The 23,751-nt window shown below is 37.8% G+C and overlaps 1 protein-coding gene across 4 annotated transcripts in view; it reads left to right on the forward strand.

Annotated features, from left to right (window-relative positions):
- Positions 1-23,751, forward strand: part of RLF (RLF zinc finger) — a 77,783-nt gene that overhangs the window by 32,409 nt on the left and 21,623 nt on the right. For 2 of the 4 annotated variants that reach the window (XR_011470228.1, XM_070404813.1), the window contains exons 4-7: positions 4,362-4,494; positions 8,037-8,239; positions 19,471-19,607; positions 23,293-23,434. Coding sequence is in view for 3 of the 4 variants with exons in the window: in XM_070404813.1 (XP_070260914.1) it covers positions 4,362-4,494; positions 8,037-8,239; positions 19,471-19,607; positions 23,293-23,434 (615 nt within the window). In the remaining variant the exon portion in view is untranslated. Of the gene's footprint in view, positions 1-4,361; positions 4,495-7,168; positions 7,258-8,036; positions 8,240-19,470; positions 19,608-23,292; positions 23,435-23,751 lie in introns of those variants that run through there. The other 2 variants (XM_070404814.1, XM_070404815.1) reach the window with 2 other exon arrangements.

Below are 23,751 nucleotides of genomic sequence, written 5' to 3' on the forward strand. Positions count from 1 at the left end.
GAGAGAGAATCATTGATTGGCTGCCTCCTGTATGCCCCACACTGGGGATTGAGCCCACAACCCAGGCATGTGCCCTTGACTGGAATTGAACCTGGGACCCTTCTTTCCACTGAGCCAAACTAGCTAGGGCTTGTATCTTTTTCTTAATCCTCACCCAAAGAAATTTTTCCCATTGATTTTTTTTTTTTTTTTTAAGAAAGAGTGGAGGGGAGGAAGGAGGAGGAGGGAGAGAGAGAGAGAAACATTGATGAGAGGGAGACACATTGATTGTTGCTCTGACTGTGGCTGGGGATTGAGCCTGCAACCGAGGTACCTGCCCTTGACCAGGAATCGAACTTGAGACTCTTCAGTCCAAGGGCTGACACTCTACCCACTGAGCAACCGGCCAGGGCTGTTTTGTATCTTTTACTCAAATTATAAACCTCATAGTCATTTGACTCTCCATTTACAGATGGGGAGACTGGCATAGAGAGTTTAATTAATTAGCTTGCCCCAAGTTACACCCAGGTTTATATCCAGAGCTTTGTATCATGGAGACCCAAGCTCCTTAGTAGCTTGGACCTGTTTCATGAAGGTACAAGAAATGATTTGCATATTAACAGACACACCTCATTATCTGAACATTTCTTTTCTGGGATATATAAACCAAAATGTTAATATTTTTATCTTTGGGGAAAAGAGGTTTCTTTGTCATGTTCTTGGCCTGTTTCAGTCCCTGTAATGTGGCACTAGTTCTTCACATAATTATACAACGTCTTTCATACATAGCACATTGATTTTGTTACTCTGTTTTGAGTCCTGCCAGTCGTTTTGTCCTGGCATATGGCATTCTAGAAGGCAAATCTAATTAGTAGGGCTGTTGCTATTATTTTTATTAGTATCCTTTGCAGAGGGAATACTCTCACATTTCTTCTTTTCTTAGATAGATGCCTGAATAAAATATTTCTCTTTTTTCCCCATCTGTGTAAGATTTTTTAGCAGACATTTAGGATATATTTTTGAAAGTGTTCAAAAAATAAGTGCAGTAGAGGTACAGATAAATGTAAGATGTGGTTCCTTTTGAAATCTAAAAGATAAAACCTTCAAATTTTCTTATTTTAAGTGATAAATGGAGATCACAGATGTTTTGAGGATACTGTTAATAGTTTTATCAGCAGGCAGGCCACTGATAGAACATTCAGCCACAACTTAAAGCTATGTAACCCTTCCAGACTTTTCACCCTATGGATATAAAAATACACTCTGAAATGGATCTTTTGTTGTTGTTACTCTTCACCCGAGGATATTTTTCTATTGATTTTTAGGGAGAGTGGAAGAGAGAGGGAAAGACAGAAACTACGATCTGAGAGAGAAACACATTGGTTGCCTCCTGCACGAGCCCTGGGCTGGGGAGGAGCTTGCAACCAAGGTACGTGCCCTTGACCTGAATTGAACCCGGAACCCTTTGGTCCGCAGGCCGATGCTCTATCTACTGAGCCAAACGGGCTAGGGCTGAAATGGATTTTTTAATAAACAAAAATGAGCTCCTATGTTTTATAACTTTTTGAAACTTAATAATTTTATCATTGAAGTTTCCCACACCCAGTGTCAATATGGGGTGTGGTTTCCCACACCAGCAAGCAATTCTTGTACTCCAGCAGTGTGTCAAAGAATTAATTGAGCTGAATTGTGACACTGTCTACCCAGAGAAGAGAGCATCCCCCCGCCACACACTTCAGACACCAGCCACAAACCTAGCTGTTGCCTGGACTTCTGACTGACTGCCATAAACCAGAGGTTCCTCATGACTGCCTTGGGGTTGATTAAATTGCTAGAGCGGATCACAGAACTTAGAGAAACATTTTATTTACTAGATCACCAGTTTATCGTGAAAGGATATAACTCAGGAATAGCCAGATGGAATATATAGGGCAATGTACATGGGAAGGGACATGGAGCTTCTGTGCCCAGGAACTGTGGATGAAGACCAACTATCTTATAAATCACAATATTGCAATCATGGACATATGTCTAGGATTATATATATAGATCTCCCTTTCTGATAACTTCCTGGGATTCTGTTGTGTGGTTGCACCATAAATTATTTGATTAAATCTCTTTGCTATTTGTTATAAATAGTGCTAGAGTGAACATCTTGTGCTAGTATTTTTGTATTGTAGATTTCCAGATGTCAACTAAAATATATATATATATATATATATATATGTTTTTATTGATTTTATAGAGGAAGTGAGAGGGAGAGCGATAGAAACATTGATAAGAGAGAATCACCCATTGGCTGTCTCCTGCATGCCTCCCCCACTGGGGACCTAGCCTGTAACCCGAGTATGTGCCCTGACCAGGAATCAAACTGGTGACCTCTTGGTTTCTGGGTCAACCCTTTACTGCTGAGCCACATCAGCTGGGCTCCATCATAGTTTTAAAAGATTCTATTTAATATTTTTTAAAGTAACTTGGCTATAATAAATATGTACCCATTGGTAACAAAGGATTACACACATCATTCTTACTTAGAATAAACTGTATTTTGAACAGAGAAAAAAGTAGAAAACTTGTTTGTTTTTAACCCAAACTGTAGTTTTTATTTCAGTTGGTGATAGTATTTTTTGCTAACGTATAATGGTATAGATATGTTAAGGTATTACAAATATGGTAAAAGACACAGCAAATTCTGAAATTTTCACATGCAATCTTCACCTTTACTTTAAAGTAAATGCCTGTTGTCTTCAATTAAGGAGAAAGAAGCCTGAGGACAAGCCAAGCAGCATTTGTAAAATATTGCTGTTTGTAAATTATTAACGGGGACTATCACATTCTGTGTTAATTTTATGTCTTAAACTCTTTCTCAGTAGAAGATAACTCAACATATTAGGAATGTGTTTAACCTATAATTTTGACGTGAAAATTAAATAGGTAAAATAAATTTTACTTTTTATATTTCACTTGAATATAAGATTACATTCTTTTTTTAAAAAATATATCTTTATTGATTTCAGAGAGGAAGGGAGAGGGAGAGAAAGAGAAACATGATGAGAGGGAGAATCATTAATTGGCTGCCCTCTGCACGCTCCCTACTGGGTATGGAGCCCACAACCCGGGCATGTGCCCTTGACCAGAATCAAACTTGGGACCCTTCAGTCCGCAGTTCGATGCTCTATCCACTGAGCCAAACCGGCTAGGGCATAAGATTACATTCTTAAGTCTGTGAACTTTTCAAACTTATATTTTCCAAAGGAATACTGTAAGTGGAAGCTATGTTCCTTGAGAATTTCAGAAGTCTAAATTAAGGGAAAACAAGTTAAAATTTTAAAATATGGGAATAACCAATAATTCTCACTAGTAATAAAGGATAGTGAGACATATACTTAGTCATTTACTCCAAGTTAAATTTCTAACCCCCATTCCCCCACCATTTATGTATGGATTTTTAAATTTAATTTTTTCCATCACCATTTATATGTTTTTTAAAGAACAAATTATTGGCAATTATATTTTGTTGTCTTTTTAAAAAAATATATTTTTATTGATTTCAGAGAGGAAGGGAGAGGGAGAGATAGAAACATTGGATGAGAGAGAATCATCCATCGGCCGCCTCCTGCACACCCCTTACTGAAGATTGAGCCCACAGCCTGGGCATGTGCCTTCACTGGGAATGGAACACTTGCCTCCTGGTTTATGGGTCAATACTCAACCATTGAGCCACACTGGCTGGGCTATATTTTGTTTTCTGAGGAGATAGAATGATAGTTAATAACCTAGACTTTTCACGACATTTTATATACAGCTATCTCATTTAAAAAGCCATTTGATAGAATAATTTAAACAATTGAAAAAGTATATGACAATTGGTGTCATTAAGTAATATTTCTATCCAATGGAATAAGCTGCCTGTGAATACTATAGAATTCTTTAAAGGAAAGCTGTACCACTGGCCATACAATAATTTAGTAATGCAAGGATGTAATTGAATTGTGATGCTAATTTTACCTAAGGGGAATTCAGGACATTTTAAAAATATATATATTTTTTATTGATTTCAGAGAGGAAGGGAGAGGGAGAGAGAAACATCGATGACAAGAGAGAATCATCAATCTGCTGCCTTCTTCACGCCCCCTGTTTGGGATTAAAACCACAACCCAGGCATGTGCCCTTGACAGGAATTGAACTTAGGACCCTTTGGTCCATAGGCTGATGCTCTATCCACTGATCCAAACCAGCTAGGGCTCACAAAGCTTTGAGTATAGTTTCCCACCCCCAAAATATATTGGTCCTTTTATAGACATTCATTTATATTTAAAAGGCAAAACTACTGTCTATATTGCTTATTTGCCTACTTTGTGGATGTGTTGTGTTTGTTTTAGGAGTCACATGATGCATTATTGGAATTTGGGAATAATAACCTACAAATATTGGTTCATGTTACCAAGGAAGGGGTGTGGAAAAATCCGGTTCTTCTTAAAATTCTGTCTCAGCAGCCAGTAGAAACAGAAGAAGGTAAGTCTTAAAACATACTGACTATATTAAAGGAGAAGTTAGTTCTAAGAGAATTAAAATGGATATGTGGGTTAAAATTTTGTGAATTTTACCTGATGTTTATATCCAGTCATTCTGTTCTCCTTGGAATAGTAAAAACTAACCATTAGCATTTAATTTTTTTTTTTAATCCTCATCTGAGGACATGCTTAGCGAGAAAGAGGGCAGAGGGAGAGAAAGACTTCCATCAGTTGCCTTCCATACATGTCCCAACTGGGGATCGAACCTACAACTTTTTGGTACATAGTATGATGTTCCACCAACTGAGCTGCTCGGGCCAGAGAATATTTAATGTTTTGCCTAAGGATTATTTCATTTTTAAGTAGTGTTTTAAATTCTTTGCACTTTTTTTTTTTTAAGATTTTTAAATTGACTTTTAGAGAGGAAGAGAGAGAGAGAGAGAGAGAGAGAGAGAAAACACACATCTATATGAGAGCAATCCATCAGCTGCCTACTGTATGTCCCCTACTGGGGATTGAATCTGCAACGTGGGCATGTGCTCTGATGGAATTGAACTGGCAACTCCTCGGTGCCTGGGACGACTCCCAACCAACTGAGCCACACCGGCCAGGGCTCTTTTGCACTTCCTTTAAAATGTTTCATCGAGTAACAATGTTCAGACAAAGTTCCTGAGGTAGAAATGAATAATCTGCTTCTAGACTTTGGTGTATAGTAGAGCTTAATATTTGTACACTGTAAGCCTTTATTATTATGCTTAAAGAGAATAAATGTGGTGAAAGAAGTAAATGTGGGAATTTAGAAGAGGGTGGGTTGTGTAGATTACATGCCTGTTTTCAGGTGTGGGATTTGTGAAAATGCGTACACCCTGGTAGGGCAGGTAAATAGAGCAGAAAAGGATATAGGGCTGACAGCTCTGGCAGGAAATAATACGGGTGAATTAGATTGGAGAGAGTCTTTAAAAGAATGGCTAGGACACAACACCTAACTTGATTTCCTTGAGTAAAGGAGTTGGCAAGGAAGAATAATGCCAGAATTTCATTTCTGTGATTGAGAAAATACCATTACTAAAAATAGGAGTAACAAACGAACTATTTGGGAGATATGATTGAGTTCTTTTGTGCTATTTAGTGCCTGTGGAACTAAGCTGGAAAAGTCCAAGCGAAAATGATCTGTTTTCTGTCCATGCTTTTTGACCTTTACTACACATTTAGCTATCTGTGGAATTTAAAACCAAAACACACACCCACGCCTGAAGGCCAGGCTCCATCTACTAAATCAAAATCTCCAGAATTGAAGCTCTGGCATCCAGATCTTTTTGAAATGCTACAGGAAATGGGCACCTCCCACCTATGAGTGGTGGGAGTATAAACTCTGGAAATCAATTTGTCAGCAAGGTCCAGTTCTAGGAATTTTTTTCCATACATATATTCACCCATGGTTGGAATAGCCTATGTTCAGGATTGTAAATTATAGCATTATTGATGTTTGCCGAAGATTGGAAACAACTTGCAAGTGTATCAGTGGGGGATTGGTTAAATTAAGTATAGTTTACCCACACAGTGGAATACTATTCAGTTGTTAAAAGTATTGAAGTAGCTCAGTGTGCAGTGATGATAGAATGATGTGTATGATATATTAAATGAGAACCTTCGGTACTTGGAATTTTTTTGGAAGTATAAACAAGACATTGGAAATGGTTATTGTTTCTTGGGAAGGAAAACTATGGGACTGGTTTCAGAGTAGAAAGAAGACAGTTTTTAACTACACCTTTTTGTATGCCTTTTGAGTTTTGTGTCGTGCTTATATGGAATTTTTTAAAAAGGGGGGGAATTTTGAAAACCTTTGATCCTGATACATAGTTAAGATTGGGCCAGTGGTTTATCTCCCTCCCTCCTCAGTGGTTTATTGTTAATATTAATGATTTCTACCCCGTATGTGGCCTATAGACATAGCACCATGGGTATCACCTGAGAGGCTTGTTAGAAAAGCAGAATCTCAAGTCCCATTCCAGACCTACTGAATTAGAATCTGTATTTTAATAAGATTCCCCAGGTGATTCAGAAGGCACTTTGAGGTTTGAGGAACACTATTTTAGATGAGCCACTTAAAGCAGTTTGCTCATTCACCACTTGTCTTTTTAAAAAATATGTTTTTATTCATTTCAGACAGAGGAAGGGAGGGGAGAGATAGAAACATCAATGATGAGAGAGAATCATTGATTGGCTGTCTCCTGCACGCCCCCTACTGGGAATTGAGCTTGCAGCCCAGGCATGTGCACTGAAAATCGGACTATTGACTTGGTTCATCGTTCGACACTCAACCACTGAATCACACGGGTGGGGCACCACTTGTCTTGATATGCACTATTCCCCCCTCTATTCTTTAAATGTAAAATGATGCTACACACTTGTTGAGAATCTGTTGTTCATAAATTGAGAGCTTGTCCAGAATACTGTGCAAATCAGTGCTTAGGTACTTAATATTCAGTACTGCTCAGCAGCATTTTCCAAAGTGTGTACTGAACCAGGAACATATTTACATTGTACTAATAATATATGTAAAAGGGTTCTCTGGTCAAATCAGTTTGGGAAACATTGGATTAAATCAAAGTGGACAGTTTTCTTTATTGTAGGACTGTTCAGAGATTTGACCAAGGAATCCTTTTTTTTTCTAGGACTATCTCTCAGGTCTTTTGGTCGGTGGAACACACTTTGAGAAATGCCTGGTTTAGAGGAAAGAGCACCACTGGCTTTGGAATTTTTGGCAAGTTACCTAATTTCTCTGAATATTAATTTTCCTAACCTTAAACTGGGGATGATAATACTTGCCTTGGTGGTGGTGTGAGGAATAAATGAGAGGTATATAAAAACACTCAGCTTGCCGAAGCCAGTTTGGCTCAGTGGATAGAGCGTCGGCCTGCGGACTGAAAGGTCCCAGGTTCGATTCCAGTCAAAGGGCATGTACCTGGGTTGCGGGCACATTCCCAATGGGAGGTGTGCAGGAGGCAGCTGATCGATGTTTCGCTCTCATTGATGTTTCTAACTCTCTATCTCTCTCCCTTCCTCTCTGTAAAAAATCAATAAAATATATTTTTAAAAAAAATAATAAAAAATAAAAACACTCAGCTAAAAACTTGGTTACCTCATAATTATAAATTGTAGTTGTTGATATTACATAGGTTACTTGTTTCTTTTTCTTGCACTTATGCTTATAGTTCATTTCACTATTTCTGATTTCTTTATCAGAAAGTGAGGAAGGAGGGCAAATAATTAATTTTGATAGTGTCATTAGCTTTTTAAAAAGGTTTGGTGTTCTAAATAAAACTGCTAAGTAGTGTGGGAAGTATTAACAAAATGCTTTTTATTTTACACTCTGCTCTATTAAATGAGTATTGAGACTAGATTCAACTTCCCAATTATATCAACTGAATTTTTATTCATTAAAAACAAATGAACAACATCGAAAGCTATCAAACTTTCATCATAACAACCTTGACATTTTATGTGGTATAATAAAAATGTTTTATTTTTCCTTTTTTCTAGTCAATAAGTTGATTGCTGAAGAAGGACCTTTCTTTCTGCAAATGCGAATAAAACATTTGTTGAAATCTAACTGCATCCCTCAGGCTACTGCCTTATCAAAGCTGTGTGTAGACTCTAAAGAAATTTCGAATGTGTCATCTTTTCAGCAAGCCTATATCACATGCTTGTGTTCCATTCTCCCTAATGAAGATGCTATTAAGGAGGTGAGTAAAGCAAATAACTGCTGTTGTCATTTAGATTTACTATAAAAAATTTTAATATATTTTTATTGAGAAAGGGAGAGGGAGAGAGAGTTAGAAATATCAATGATGAGAGAGAATCATTGATTGGCTGTCTCCTGCACGTCCCCCACTGGGGATCGAGCTCACAACCCGGGCATGTGCCCTTGACCGGAATCAAACCTGGGACCCTTCAGTCCACAGGCCAATACTCTATCCACTGAGCCAAACCAGCCAGGGCTTACTATAAATTTTAATAGAATTTGATAAATGTTTCATGGCAGGATGAAAACCAAAATACCCCCCCCCCCCCCCCAACTACTGAAAAGTACTGGGTTTTTTTCTTTGATAAGTACTATTTTAATTGTATATTTATGTGTTCAACAGATTGAATATAAAGTTTTGTCATAGGTAGATTTCAAAAGTAGGTCATTAAAGAATATGTAGATGTTTGTGTTTAAGTAATGGTTTTCTTTGAAATCTTTAATTGTGAAAGTTGTTTTTTCTTAAAGTAATCTTTTTTTCTATGTTTGGGAAATGCAGGAATTATTAACACTGGCATCAAGGAAGAAACTAAAGAGAATGACACTTATCTTTAGCTTAAATTACTTTATACATTAACTATAAGCAGAGAAATGTAGGACTTTAGAACCCATGAATACATTTTGAATAGTGATTAAGTGGACAAATGGGATACCATTGAAAATAATAAAGTGATTGAGTCTTTTTTAAAACTATTTTATAAGCCACGTTGCATTCTTTTTTTAAAACCTGAATCATTGTTTTCCTTAGAAAAGTTAAAATTAGTTTTTCCTAATAGTTGTTCATAATTATACAGAGAAAAATCAGGAATTCCGCCGAAACCGGTTTGGCTCAGTGGATAGAGCGTCGGCCTGCGGACTGAAAGGTCCCAGGTTCGATTCCGGTCAAGGGCATGTACCTGGGTTGCGGGCAAATCCCCGGTAGGAGATGTGCAGGAGACAGCTGATTGGTGTTTCTCTCTCATCGATGTTTCTGACTCTCTGTCTCTCTCCCTTCCTCTCTGTAAAAAATCAATAAAATATATTTTAAAAAAAAAAATCAGGAATTCCTAGGCTGTAATTCATCATCTGCCTTTACTTCTCTTACCTGCCATTCAAATCTGACATATGGATTCTCATTTTACATCTACACTGAATTTTTTTATTTAATGAAGGAATCCTATGGAACTGGATCTATGGTGTAGTAATTCTTAAACTTTTATGACAATTTCAACTATAAGTATTCTACCTTCCAAATGCAACTCTCCTCTGTCTTTTCACCTCACTCCCTTTAATATAAAGCAAGCATGTCAAACCCAAAGGCTAACACGGGCCAAATAAACAAGGTTTAAGTTTATGTAGGCCACAAAAGAAACAAAAGCTTCAATTTTCATGGAAACGTAGGTTTATTTCGATAGAGACATGCTAAATACAAAGGGCTGAAATAAATGAGTAATCGTTAACAAAAAATAATAATAAACATTTTAATAAAAATATTTTTTCTTGAACATTAACTTACCAGACATGAATAACTGCACAAATTAATAAACGTAACGCAAATAAATCTATTTTTCTTGTTCTCCGAAAGCAAAATATTTCCTGTCGCGCACACCAGTCAGTCCAAGAGTAATGACGTGGCAATCAGCTGCTAAAATATTCACTGCTAGTATTAGTGGAGAGAAATGGTGCCCCTGTGCCTAAGGTGCGTAGGGAAATGAATGCAACACGATTATAGTAATCAGTCATTAGCAAACGTTTTAGTTCGTTATTAATAATTATGGATAACAGGATATTGTAAAAATTAAGTTACAAAATTTTTATTAAAATGTTTCTTACATACCATTATATTGTCTGGGCCACAAAAATATTCGTTGTGGGCCACATGCAGGCTGTGAGTTTGACATGCTTGATATAAAGATTCCACCAGGACCAATAATCTATTAATCCTGTCACCTTGTCACTCTCCCTCATCCTCAACATGCTCTCACTTCCCTCCTTCACTTTCCATAGTCATTGTTATCATTCTCTTGCATACACCTTCAATTCCTCTGCTGATCTCTCCCTTACCTGTACTTATTTGATTACTAACCAGCATCCTGAGTCCCTGAATTTCTACCAACTCTTTTTTTTAATGGTTTTTTAAAATTGATTTCATAGAGGAAGGAAGAGGGAGAGAGAAATAGAAACATCAATGATGAAAGAGAATCATTGATTGACTCCATCCTGCACAACCCCCCCTGGGGATCGAGCCCGCAACCCAGGCATTTGCCCTTATCCAGAATTGAACCCAGAACCCCTCAGTCTACAGGCCAACACTCTTTTTTCTTTTTCTTTTTTAATATATTTTATTGATTTTTACAGAGAGGAAGGGAGAGGGATAGAGAGTTAGAAACATCCATCAACTGCCTCCTGCACGCCCCTATTGGGGATAGAGCCTGCAACCCAGGTACATGCCCTTGACCGGAATCAAAACCGGGACTCTTCTTCAGTCCATGGGCCGACACTCTTATCCACTGAGCCAGGTTGGCTAGGGCTCCACCAACTCTTTATCTTAACTTGCATGGGTGATGCCAAACTTGTGTGGAGAAACATCTGCCAACTAAGTTATACTTTAAATCACTGTATTTCTTTACTTATTCTTCCACTGTCTTAGATTACTATTTCATACTTTTTTTTTCTCCTCAAACCTATACTATAATTTGTGTCCCATGTCACTCTGTTTATGAACTTTCTATTTCTCTGAGGAGGCAGTTATAAGAGAATTTCCAAAAGCTCCTTCCATGAAATCTATTCACCTGCCTGCATCTATGCATATACAGCTTCTCTTTTGTTACTAAGGACATATCTGTTCTTCCAGCTTAGGTCAGTCCCCTTGACTTCTGTATCAGATCCCATCTGCTCTTGCCCCCCTCAACAGTTCTAGCAGCAGTTCTTTTCTCTATTGAATCAATAATTTCAACCTCTGCTATATCTATCTTGCCAGGATTTATGTTGTTAATTTTTCTATCTTTAAAAAAGAAATTTCAAGATTACACTTCTTCTTCCAGCTACCACCCCATTTCTCTCCTGGCCTTTTGGGGTCATTTCTTGAATGAATTTTCTAAATTTACTGTTTAACATTTTTATCCTTGAACACTTTCTAATATGGTGTTCACCCCTGCCAGTTTACCACATCACTAAGTCCAATGAAGCATTCTCAGTTTTCATCTTATTCAATCTAACTTCTTAACTTTGTCTTTTAAACTTTTATCAGTTTTTCCACTTGGTTCTAGTTTACCACACTCTCTTGGTTTTATGTCTACCTGATTGGTTGCTCTTTCTCAGTTCTACTCTAGGACTCTTTCTCTCTTTTTCTATCTACACTTATCCCCTCGATTATCTCATCTAGACGCATGATGGTAAGTACCAATTATGGTTTAAATCCCAAATGTTTTATTTCTAGACCATTTCTCTCCTCTGAACTCCCGACTTAAAAATCCAACTGCCTAATTATATCTGCTTGTATGGCTAAAAGCATCTCAAACTTAGCATGCCCATAACTAAGCTCCCAATATTCCTAATATTAGGGGCTTTATCTTTTTATGATTCCCTTTGAATGAAGTCAGTTGTTTTCCAACTATATTCTCAATGTTAAAGGTGGGGAGATGGGTAGTGAATAACCAGCCACCATTTTTTTGAGTCCTTACTATATGTTAGGCATTAGGCTAAGTGCTTTATATACATTGTCACATTTAATCCTCATAGTAACTGTTAGCTCCATTTTATTATTGAGGAAGCTGAAGCTCAGATTAAGTAAAATGTACATGGTTACAGAGCTTAAAATGATTATGTTGAGATTTATACCTGAGTACAGACAGTCCTCAGGTTACATTGGACTCAAGGTTCGTGGTTTCATCACCATCTCCTATTTATTTATTTTAAAAAAAAAGTTCCGTCGTTTTGACGTATATACATATGTGCTTTATGTTTTTTATTATTTATTTACCACAGGTAAAGGTCAGAAATTGTTATCTTTCTTTTAAGTTTTTTTTTACCGTTTCAGTTCATTACTGCTGTGTATGTGCTCCATGTGAGTGACATAGGTGCTTATGTAGGTGGGTTCTGACTTACGGCAAAAATGGAATTATATTGTGCTATAGGAACGGATCTCCGATGTAACCCGAGGACCTAATGTATATTAAAGATATAAGTGATAATAAATCTTGGCCAAGGTGTTAAATATCTAAGGGTTTATATACCCAGTGCTATCTTAGGCATTGGGGATAAAAAGATGAAATCAGAAACCTCCAAATTGATGTACTTGCTTGCATTCTTGCTCCCTACATTTTATTCTCAAAAGTAGCCAGAACAGCCCTGACCGGTTTGGCTCAGTGGACAGAGCGTCGGCCTGCGGACTCAAGGGTCTCGGGTTCGATTCCGGTCAAGGGCATGTACCTTGGTTTCGGGAACATCCCCAGTAGGGGTGTGTGCAGGAGGCAACTGATGGATGTTTCTCTCTCATCAGTGTTTCTAACTCTCTATCCCTCTCCCTTCCTCTCTGTAGAAAACCAATTAAAAAAAAATGTAGCCAGCACAGCCCTGGCTGGTATATGCCCAGGTTGCGGGCTTCATACCCACTAGGGTCTCGCAGGAGGTAGCTGAATGGTGTTACGCTCTCACATAGGTGTTTCTCCCTCCCTCCCTCCCTCCATCTAGGGCATTAGAATCACTTGGGAATCTTTTTAAAATCCTGATTTCTGGGCCTCATCCTCCGGAAATTCTGTTTCTTTGTTATGGGGTGGGGCCACAACATTAGTAAACAAAGAAACAGAATTTCCGGAGGATGAGGCCCAGAAATCAGGATTTTAAAAAGGTTCCCAGGTGATTCTTATGTGCAGCCAAGGTTGAAAACCACTGATCTAGGGCAAAGAGAATCTTTAAAAGTTGCTTTGCAAAAATACCAATGAATCACTAGTGTCATTATTTTAAAATCAGCATATGTTCTAAGGTAGAAGAGTTATACACATTTTGCCATCTACTTCAGCTGAGTTCAGAAGAGTCAAATTAACTTGAGCAACAGGTGGGAATACAAATACTTATATTTGGCACCTGTGGGTATCACAGTACTGTGTGAAATGGGAAACCTCTGCTGGGGAAAACACATACAATTAAGAAGAATTGGTAGGGTTAGCTTGAAAGCCAAAATTCAGAACCCCAAATTCAGAACTCCATGGAATCCTCAATTCTAGTTTGCAAATACTTCATTTAGAATTGAATGTGATGACATTGCTATTAATTTTACATATGAAAAGATTTTAATGAAGGTCACAGACTTGGCCATGGTCCAGTGTCCCAAGTGGATGTTTCCTTTTTTTTTTTTCCACTACTGAAAAAAATCCTTGTAAAGATCAAGTTTTCCACATACAGTGTGAAGGAAAATGATGTTTTAAACATGAAGCACTTCTATTATGAAGAGCCAAGAAATCTATCAGCAAAGTTCTTGACACAGAGTAGGTGACCATTTCAATCCTGGTTCCTGAATGAACTGTATCTTCAGTGTTTAATGTAGTTTATAGCCACAGTAGCAAAGGCTTGTTTCTTCTCTTGATGGGAAAAGGAATAGACAAATGGCCTAATTTACTCACCAGTCTAATACTGTTGGGAATTGACACAGTCACTAGGTATAAATGATAGAGCAAATACATTTAAACAGGACCCATTGGGAATTCAGTTTGGGAGTAGAAGTAAAAGTAAACACGAACATAGAAATTCCAGGTGTATTTTAAATAAGAAAGAAGACTAAGATGAATCTGGGACAAGGACTAATAACAGTGTATAATTAAATTTAAAATTAAAATCCGAATAATTTTACTTTATCATTATGAGTATATAGGGAATGAGATGTAGTCAGAAATACACTAAAGGTAAAAAGGCATTCTGAAGAAATTGAGAATTTGTCTATTTAAATACTTTATCTTTTAAAAGCAGAGATGTTTTAAAATATCCCAAAGATATTTTTATTGGTTTCAGAGAGGAAGGAAGAGGGAGAGAGAGAAATGATGACAGAGAAACATTGAGTGGCTGCCTCCTGCACACGCCCTACTGGGGATTGAGCTCCGGGCACGTGCCGTAATGGGGAATTGAACCGTGACCTCCTGGTTCATAGGTGACTCTCAATCGCTGAGCCACACCAGCTAGACCAGAGATTTTTGTTTTTTTTAATGCTTTGAAGAGGCATCTTCCCATGACTCAGTATGTCTCTGGATCTCACATCTAGTCTCACTTTCATAGGTTACGTGTGGGTATTTTGGTTGATGTATGATTATACTGGTGCAATCACTTTGGAGAGTTAGACATCATTTTCAAAAATTCAGTAGGATGTTATAAGTTTCTCTTAGATACACACAGTCATTGGATTTAACTAGAAGAATCAATGGCCATTTATTGCTTCAAAAAACTTATATGTTCCCTTGTGGAAGGCCTCCACCCCACCCCCATCAACTGCATTCCCTGTGACTACCCGACTACCAGGGAGGTCTCTGTGCTGCCTCTGATGTGGATCACCCACTGATTTCTTGGCCACCTTATCTCCTCTAGCCAACCTGGGCCCTGCCCAACTTTCCTCACTCTGGAGCCTTCCTTCTTCCAGAGCGCCTGAAAGCCAGGCACAGGGATCCGAGCTGAGCTTAGTCAATTCCCCAAGCCCTTTCCTGTTCTTATATACCCTGGTTTCCTTCCTGCATTTGTGAGGCCCCCTCTCTCCCGCCGCCCTTTGAGGGACCTTGTTCTCTGTTCTCCATCACCCTCCCTGCCCTCTTGACACATTTCCCCTGGACCTGTCTTCCTCCCAGCAGTAATCTTTGTCCTTATCCCGCCATCTTCCAGTCATCCAAGCAAACACCCTCCCCCAACCTCTTCCTTCACCTGCCAGTCATCCAAGCAAACACCCTCCCCCAACCTCTTCCTTCACCTGCCAGTCATCCAAGCAAATACCACCTCCCACCCCCCAGTCTCTTCCTTCAGGTCAGCCAGCCGCTATCCTGTCTCCTAGCCTCTGTCTCTGGAAGTGTCCCCAGTGAGTCTCTATGAATTATGAGTCCCAGCATTTGACCCTCAACCTTGCTGTCCTCTTTCTGCTTACCTGCTCCTCCCCAAAGCCAAGCAGGGCTCCAGATGGGAGGGCAGCTGACAGCCCCAAAAGAGGGAATGGGGGGTAGAAACCTACACTCAATGTAGTGATAGTCTGTGGTATTGCTATAGTTTAAAAGAAGCTAGATGTTTAGAATCCTTTTTTCAAGTGATGTCTATGAACTTAACAGGGATGATTCTCCCAAAGATAGGCCCAGGTTTACATGAAATATAGGCGTGTTAACTATAACTCCTACCTTTCTCCTACTTTAAGGGTACATGTGACAGGAATCTTTTATATGGATAATTAAATCCACTTCAATTCCATTTTGAAAAGATGTTTACCAGTTTCAGTTTTTAAAATATATTATTATAAACAAATTATTTGTATTATACAGTGGGGCCTTGACTTACGAGTTTAATTCCTTCTGAGACCGAGGCTCGTTAACTCAAATTACTCTATCAACTCAATGCAAAAAATCGGCTGAGAGACAGCTGGTATCTCAAAAAACTCGTTAGTCGGGACACTCGTAAGTCAAGGCCCCACTGTATCTCAGAATGGATCAGGAAAATTCTAGATTGAAAACCACTGTTTTAGATTGAAAATACTATATTGAAAATATTTCAGTAATGTCACTGGCCAGAATACTGGTTTGCTTTGGTAGCCCAAGCAAGAAAGTAATGGCAGAAGACAAAAATACTTTACCCACCTTCTCTTATGCCACTATTGATATTTAGTTGGCTGATTATCATGAAAGTCTAATAATTGCATCTTGTCCCCACAGTTCATTTTTTACAATAGCTAAGGTGATCTTTTTTTAAATAATAAAATTAGACATTTTATTTTTATTTTATTTATTTATTTTTTTATTAGTTAAGGTATTACAAATGTGTCCTCATCTCCCCCATTAAACCTTCCCCCATTAAACCTCCCCCCCCCCCCCCCCCAATCATGCTCCCATCCCCCTGTTGTCCATGTCCATTGGTTTGGCTTATATGCGTGTATACAAGTCCTTCGGTTGATCTCTTCCCCTTACCCCCTCCCTCCCCTACTTTCCTTCTGGGAATTGATAGCCTGATCGCTGTTTCTCAGTCTTTGGATCTGTCCCTTTTCATCAGTCTATGTTGTTCTCTATAGACATTTTATTTTGACATAATTTTAGACTCACTTGTTATTGTAAGAAATAATAGACATGCCTTTCAACCATTTAACATACATTCATTGGACGATTTTACTTGGCACTGGGGATTCAAAGATAAATAACACAAAGAAGAGGAACAGCAGAGAGCAGTCACACAATGTGAGATTTAGGGGAGCAGTCTGAGCTGGAAATTAAGAGTTCCAAGTCATCAGCATTTGAAATCAGAGAGTGGATGAGATTTACTTTTTCAGAACTCTGGAAATTACGTAATAGCTTACCACAACCTTAGGAGGTTTTTTGTCAAGAAAAACAGATGAATTTCAGTAAGAACAGCAAGCTTGGTGGCATTTTAACTTTCCCTGCTTCCCATCTGCCCCCTACCAGCTTCATAGTAACCTTGAAAGCAGCTTTGAAACTCTGGTAGCTGTAAAAACCAGCAGCCTAGAAGCCACTCAAGAAAACAGCAGAATGCTTTTGGAACTCTGCAAAAGCCCATCCCCAATGACTTGTCGCTCTTTGACCTATTTGGCAATTTTCTAAAAAGCTCCATTCTCAGGACTTGTCTTTATTTGACTCAAGAGTTTACTCTGTAAAAGCTCTGTCTCTAGAATATGTGTCAAAAAAAAATTTGTGATAATTTATTAACATGACAGTTGTCTGAGGAGGCATTACTAACTAGTCAGGCTAACAAGAGATTGGTCAAAAAATTAAGAAGAAAAACTGGGATAGGGGACTTTGAAAACCTCGAATATATTCCTAGGATTCTGGAAAGTAACATGCATGTATAGGACTATGTGTCTACTAAGGAATGACCCGAGAAGGCCCTAATCCCTCACCTCTTGTTTAACTTGGGGCTCTATACAACTAGGAAATGAAGGGCAAAGCAGAGTTGTAAACTACTTACTGATATGTTGAAAGCATTCCCTAAAACACAAACAGAGCTGCTTGTCAAAAGCAGAGAGACCTACTTGTTCAAGGCATTTAAACAAACCTCCTGAATATGTTGAATATGTAGCTGACCATTAAGCAAACTGAGCGAAGACTTATAGTGGCCACACGTGACAAAGTATATAGACTTTAACAGAATTATTCCAGGAAAGTCACTAAATAAACAAATAGTAACAATAACAAACCCTAAAGAGATGGGGGAATCAGATTTCCAAAGTTGTCACAATGTATCATTTAAAATATCCATAAACTCTAGGGATAGGAACCACATTAAGAACAACAACAACAAAAATTGCTCAGCTGATGTTGTTCAGTGGTTGGGCATCAACCTATGAAACAGGAGGTCCTGGTTTGATTCCAGGTCAGGGCACATGCCCGGGTTGCAGGATCAATTCCCAGTAGGGGGCATGTACAGGAAGCAGCCAATGGATGATTCTCTCTCATTATTGATCTTTCTTTCTTTCTTTTTTTTTGTTAGTCCTCACCCGAGGATATTTTTCCATTGATCTTTTAGAGCAGGGGTCCTCAAACTACGGCCCGCGGGCCACATGCAAATACAAATATTGTATTTGTTCCCGTTTTGTTTTTTTACTTCAAAATAAGATATGTGCAGTGTGCATAGGAATTTGTTCATAGTTTTTTTTTTAAACTATAGTCTGGCCCTCCAACGGTCTGAGGGACAGTGAACTGGCCCCCTGTTTAAAAAGTTTGAGGACCCCTGTTTTAGAGAGTAGAAGAGAGAGGGAAAGACAGAGAGAAACACCGATGTGAGAGAAACATATCAATTGGTTGCCTCCTGCACCCATTTATAACACTGAAACAGTCATGAAATAGATTGTTCTTGATAGAGAGAAGGGACCTTTAGCGGGTTTATTCTCCTATTTTATCAATATATAAAAAAAGCCCTAGAAAATTTTACTGATTTGCCCAGAGGTTGTTCTTGTTTGTTTATTTTTTTTTGTTTTTAAATATATTTTATTGATTTTTTACAGAGAGGCAGGGAGAGAGATAGAGAGCTAGAAACATCGATGAGAGAGAAACATCGATCAGCTGCCTCCTGCACATCTCCTACTGGGGATGTGCCCACAACCCAGGCACATGCCCTTGACCAGAATCGAACCTGGGACCCTTCAGTCTGCAGGCCAATGCTCTATCCACTGAGCCAAACCGGTTTTGGCTGTTTATTTGTTTTTTAAGATTCCCATAAATAGTGTAAATGAAAAAGATATGTGTTTCAGTTTGAAAAACTCACCCACAATATTTTTTCCTTATTTATATGAAAAGTGATATATTAATACAGCATTTATATTTAAAACAGTTTCTTAGTTGTCTCCCGCTAGCCCTACTGGCAGCAAGGGTAAGCCCTTTATTTTTCTATCTGTAATTGGAGTGACTTGAATAAGATTGAAAACAAAATAAAAAATGGGGAATATGATGGTACTTCAGCTGAAAATAACCTGAAGTTAGTCTACATAATTTGACTCATTTAGATAGTAGCAATGTTCATGAGTAATTTTTTTTAACTGTACTAAAATGTTTTTCTTATGTAAGGACTGCAGTGGAACTTTTTATAGTATCCTCTTCTCTGTTTAATATTTTCTCTTTTTTTAAAAATATATTTTATTAATTTTTTACAGAGAGGAAGGGAGAGGGATAGAGAGTTGGAAACATCGATGAGAGAGAAACATCGATCAGCTGCCTCCTGCACACCTCCCACTGGGGATGTGCCCACAACCAAGGTACATGCCCTTGACCGGAATCGAACCCGGGACCCTTCAGTCTGCAGGCTGACGCTCTATCCACTGAGCCAAACCGGTCAGGGTTAATATTTTCTTATATAAAATATTTCATTCTATAAAACTCAGCCATTAGGTCATAGAAGAAAATTCTATCTAATTCTTGCCTCTCCAGTTATCAAAATGGAAGCTTTACATTATACAACAAAGTGTACAGGACAGTTGCTATTTTCTTTTTTACTTACTCATCTCATTTTTGATAGATTGCAAAGGTCGACTGCAAGGAAATACTAGACATCATATGTAATCTGGAATCCGAGGGTCAGGATAACACAGCATTTGTTCTTTGTACGACTTACCTTACCCAGCAGCTCCAAACTGCAAATGTATATAGTTCTTGGTAAGTATATTTACTTTTTATTCCCTTTATTTGTCAGTGCATAGTATAGCAGTTAGGGTTTATGTAAAACATTGGTTTGTTTCAAATTTAAAATCTAAGCAAATTAAATGATGACTTGTGAATAAAATTTTGTTTATAAGCTAATCCATTTAATTAATGATATCATTGGTTTAATCTTTCCTGGAAGAGTCCAAAAATAAAGGGTAAAAAGTTTGAGCTTATCTTTGTCATCCCATAGAGCAGTGGTTCTCAACCTTCCTAATGCCACGACCCTTTAATACACTTCCTCACGTTGTGGTGACCCCCAATTTCATTGTTACAAATTGAACATAATTAAAGCATAGTGATTAATCACAAAAACAATATGTAATTATATGTGTTTTCTGATGGTCTTAGGCGACCCCCAAAGGGGTCTCGACCCACAGGTTGAGAACCGCTGCCATAGAGGGCTGTTTGTTAACTCTAATATGTGCCTTTTTCTTTGAAGATAAAATTATGGCACTATGAAACATTGGTGTTAGGTTGTTTTCCTTTACATTTATTATATCTTTTAGTAGTCACTTTCCCCCTCTTATGTGGAAACCTCATTATCTAGGTTTTTAGGTCAGACTTGCACTAGAGAAAGTAATCCATTTGAATAGTAATTTCTTTCGCAACTTTGGTACTTACTATATTGCAGAATTGCATTATTTTGGTTTTCATTCCATTTTATATCTTGTTTGCCTACTGCAGTGATGGCGAACCTTTTGAGCTTGGCGTGTCAGCATTTTGAAAAACCCTAACTTAACTCTGGTGTCATGTCACATAGAAATTTTTTGATATTTGCAACCATAGTAAAACAAAGACTTATATTTTTGATATTTATTTTATATATTTAAATGCCATTTAACAAAGAAAAATCAACCAAAAAAATGAGTTTGCGTGTCACCTCTGACACGCATGTCATAGGTTCGCCATCACTGGCCTACTGACTACTTAGTTGTTAAAAAGGAAACATTAGGTGTCACCCATGTTCTTTCATTCTAACTGTATTGAGTCTATTTAGGCCAGAAGACCTGATACACAGGAAACCTCTAAAATGCAAGAGTCTGTCAATAAGAAATCAGATTAGTGGTATGGATGATGTTATAGGAAGTTAGAAAAAGATTTTCCTGTACACCAGTGTTTAAGAAAAGTATTTGAGTTTTAATTCAAAAAATAGGTTGGATTTGTGCATTACCTTAATTAGAGGAGCCTTGAGTATTTCAGAAACTAAAGATGCCCTGAAGTTGAAATGAGCATTTTGTTTATAGGAAAACCTAATAACTCTTTTGTACACTTTAGCCTTCATCTCACTCTGGAGTGTCTATGTGTATTTGCATAGTTTTATGTTATTAGCATTTTGTATATCACTATATTTCTTTTTGTTTACTATTTTATATAGAAGTATATAAAATAGTAAATTTACTTGTGTACTGTAAATTATTTCACCCAATCCTCATAGTAATCATTTCATAGGTGAGGTAGCCAGTGGAAGATCAGAGAGATTAGAGAGAGAAGTCTTGTGATTGCCCAAGGTCTCAAGGCTAACATGGTAGATCTGAGATTCAAGCCAAGGATTTTTGACTAATTCAAATGGCAGTCTTTACCACCAAGTTCCTATGCCAGAGTTATGTGGGATAGGGGCTTAAAATATATTTTGTAATAATCATTGTGGATTATATCTAAAAAATTATTAAGTAGCCATGAGGTTTTTTGTTGTTGTTATTATTGTTGTTTTTATTGTTGTTAATCCTCACCCAAAAATTTTTTCCCGTTGATTTTTAGAATGGAAGTGGCGGGGGGGGGGAGACACAGACATTGATGTGAGAGAGTCACATCGATTGGTTGCCTCCTGCAACCCAGGTAGGTGCCCTTGACTGGGAATCAAACCTTTGTCCATCTCTGACCACTGAGTCACACTGGCTAGGGCGAAGCAGTGAGGTTTTTGATTACTAAATCAAGTAGAGGTGGTTGTTTTTTATGCATTAGAGATTAGAGACTTTACCTTCAGTAAAACAGATATATTCACTTGAAGAACAAACTCTTATTTTTCTTGTCACAGTTAACCTCTGCCTCTAATGAAAAACTATCTGGTAGTTACAGTTAGGTTTTCAGTGCAAAGACTACATTAAATCACATATGGGATGTGTTATAAACGATTTTTAAAACTACGGTCAACACAGTCCTTTTAATAACCCTGATACAGCTTCCCTTTTATAGTGACCCATACTTTTTTTTCTTCTCTTCACTCTGCTACTATTAGCCCTTCTAAGGATGTTAGTGGCTGTAGGATTAGTGCTGTTTGCCTGTAGCAGGAAAGGATTAATAGGGATTTCCTTTCTTATTGATCTCCCAAGGAGCAATAATGAGAAAAGAAAATCTTAAAATGACTTCACACTTTGTTAAAAGTAAGCTCCTTCAAAGCAATTCAAAGAAAAATATAATCTAAAATTTAAGATTTTGGAAAATTTTTTTACCCTTCTATTGTTTTACAAAGACTTTTTTTAAAGTGGTATTTTTAACAAGAGATATTTGTAAAAATATGACAGTAAAGTTGGGTATGGTAATAAAAGCAGACACTTAATTTTAAACACATATTTATTTGTTTACTAGAGAGAAATTTGTTGTTTCACTTATTTATGCATTCGTTGGCTGATTATTTTAAAAAAAATGTTTTTAATTGATTTCAGAGAGGAAGGGTGAGGGAGTGAGAGATAAACATCACTGATGAGAGAGAATCATTGATTGGCTGCCTCATGAACACCCTGGGGATCGAGCCTGCAGCCTGGGCATGTGCCCTGATGGGGAAGTGAACCTTGAACTCCTGGTTCATAGGTCTATGGTCAACCACTGAGCCACAGCCGGGCAGGCTGATTTCTCTCTCTTAAAATCTTTATTGTTGAAAGTATTATAAATTTCCTCTCTTTTCCCCCCAGTTTCCCCCACCACCCATTCATTGGTTGATTATTTTATGTGTCCTGACTAGGGATCGAACCCACACCTTGGTTTATTGGGATGACTCTGACTGACTGAGCTAGAAATGTCATCCTTTAATGTGGTCACCATGGAAGATAAGTTTTGAAATGTATACTATGTAACTATCATCCCAAACAGTTTATCCTTATAGAAATTTCCTTCAGAGATATTTACCACATTAAAATATTTTATTGTTTTATAGCAGTGATCATAGTATTGATCTCAAAAGATGTGTGGCTTTTTTTTTTTTTAAATTAACCTTGCTCTGCTCTCTCTTGCCCCCCAATTTTTGGCTATCTGTAAAAATTAAGTGCTGGAGGAATGAGTTTCATATAGATGTCTAGCAGTGGTAATGTAACTAGAGTAGTCATGCAAGTGAGAAAGGTAACCATTTTTTTAAAATATTTTTTTATTGATTTCAGAGAGGAAGGGAGAGGGAGAAACATCAATGATGAGAGAGAAACATTGATCAGCTGCCTCCTGCACACCCCACACTGGGAATCCAGCTCGCAACCTGGGTTTGATGCCCTGACCAGGAATCGAACCGTGACTTCCTGGTTCATAGTTCGATGCTCAACCACTGAGCCAGGCCGGTGGGTACATTATGACATTCCAAAAAATGGGCTGGAGAGGTTTATAGCAAACACCAGTTGCTTTAAGTGTTTTACCTTAATTTTTTGTTTTATAGGGAATTGACTCTCTTTTGGAGTAAACTGCAAAGAAGAATTGATCCTTCTATAGACACTTTCTTGGAGCGCTGTCGTCAGTTTGGTGTCATAGCTAAAACACAGCAGCATTTATTTTGCCTCATTAGAGTTGTACAGACTGAAGTGAGTAATTTATGCTTTTTATGCTGATTGTCCTGGAGGGAAGAAATGAGGGAAGAGATACCTCTCAGGCAACTCATTTTAAATAAGGAAAAATGAGGAATATTGGGGTTTAATAAAGTTATGGAGTTGGTTTTAAGTGTTTCTGAAGATTGACTTCCTTTCTTAATGGGAAATAGTAATTTAATGTGATAGACCATTGGAAGAAAGGAAGATTATGTTTCTTTGCTGTCACCTCAATCACCCTACATCTACTTTTCCTAAAACAGTGTCCTATATTTTTGCAAATTAACATAATAGTTATAAAGCATGTTTGTTTT

Source organism: Myotis yumanensis, unplaced genomic scaffold, assembly GCF_028538775.1.
Source record: "Myotis yumanensis isolate MYYU_CA2020_CCGP unplaced genomic scaffold, mMyoYum1.0.hap1 SCAF_2, whole genome shotgun sequence".
Taxonomy (NCBI): Eukaryota; Metazoa; Chordata; class Mammalia; order Chiroptera; family Vespertilionidae; genus Myotis; species Myotis yumanensis.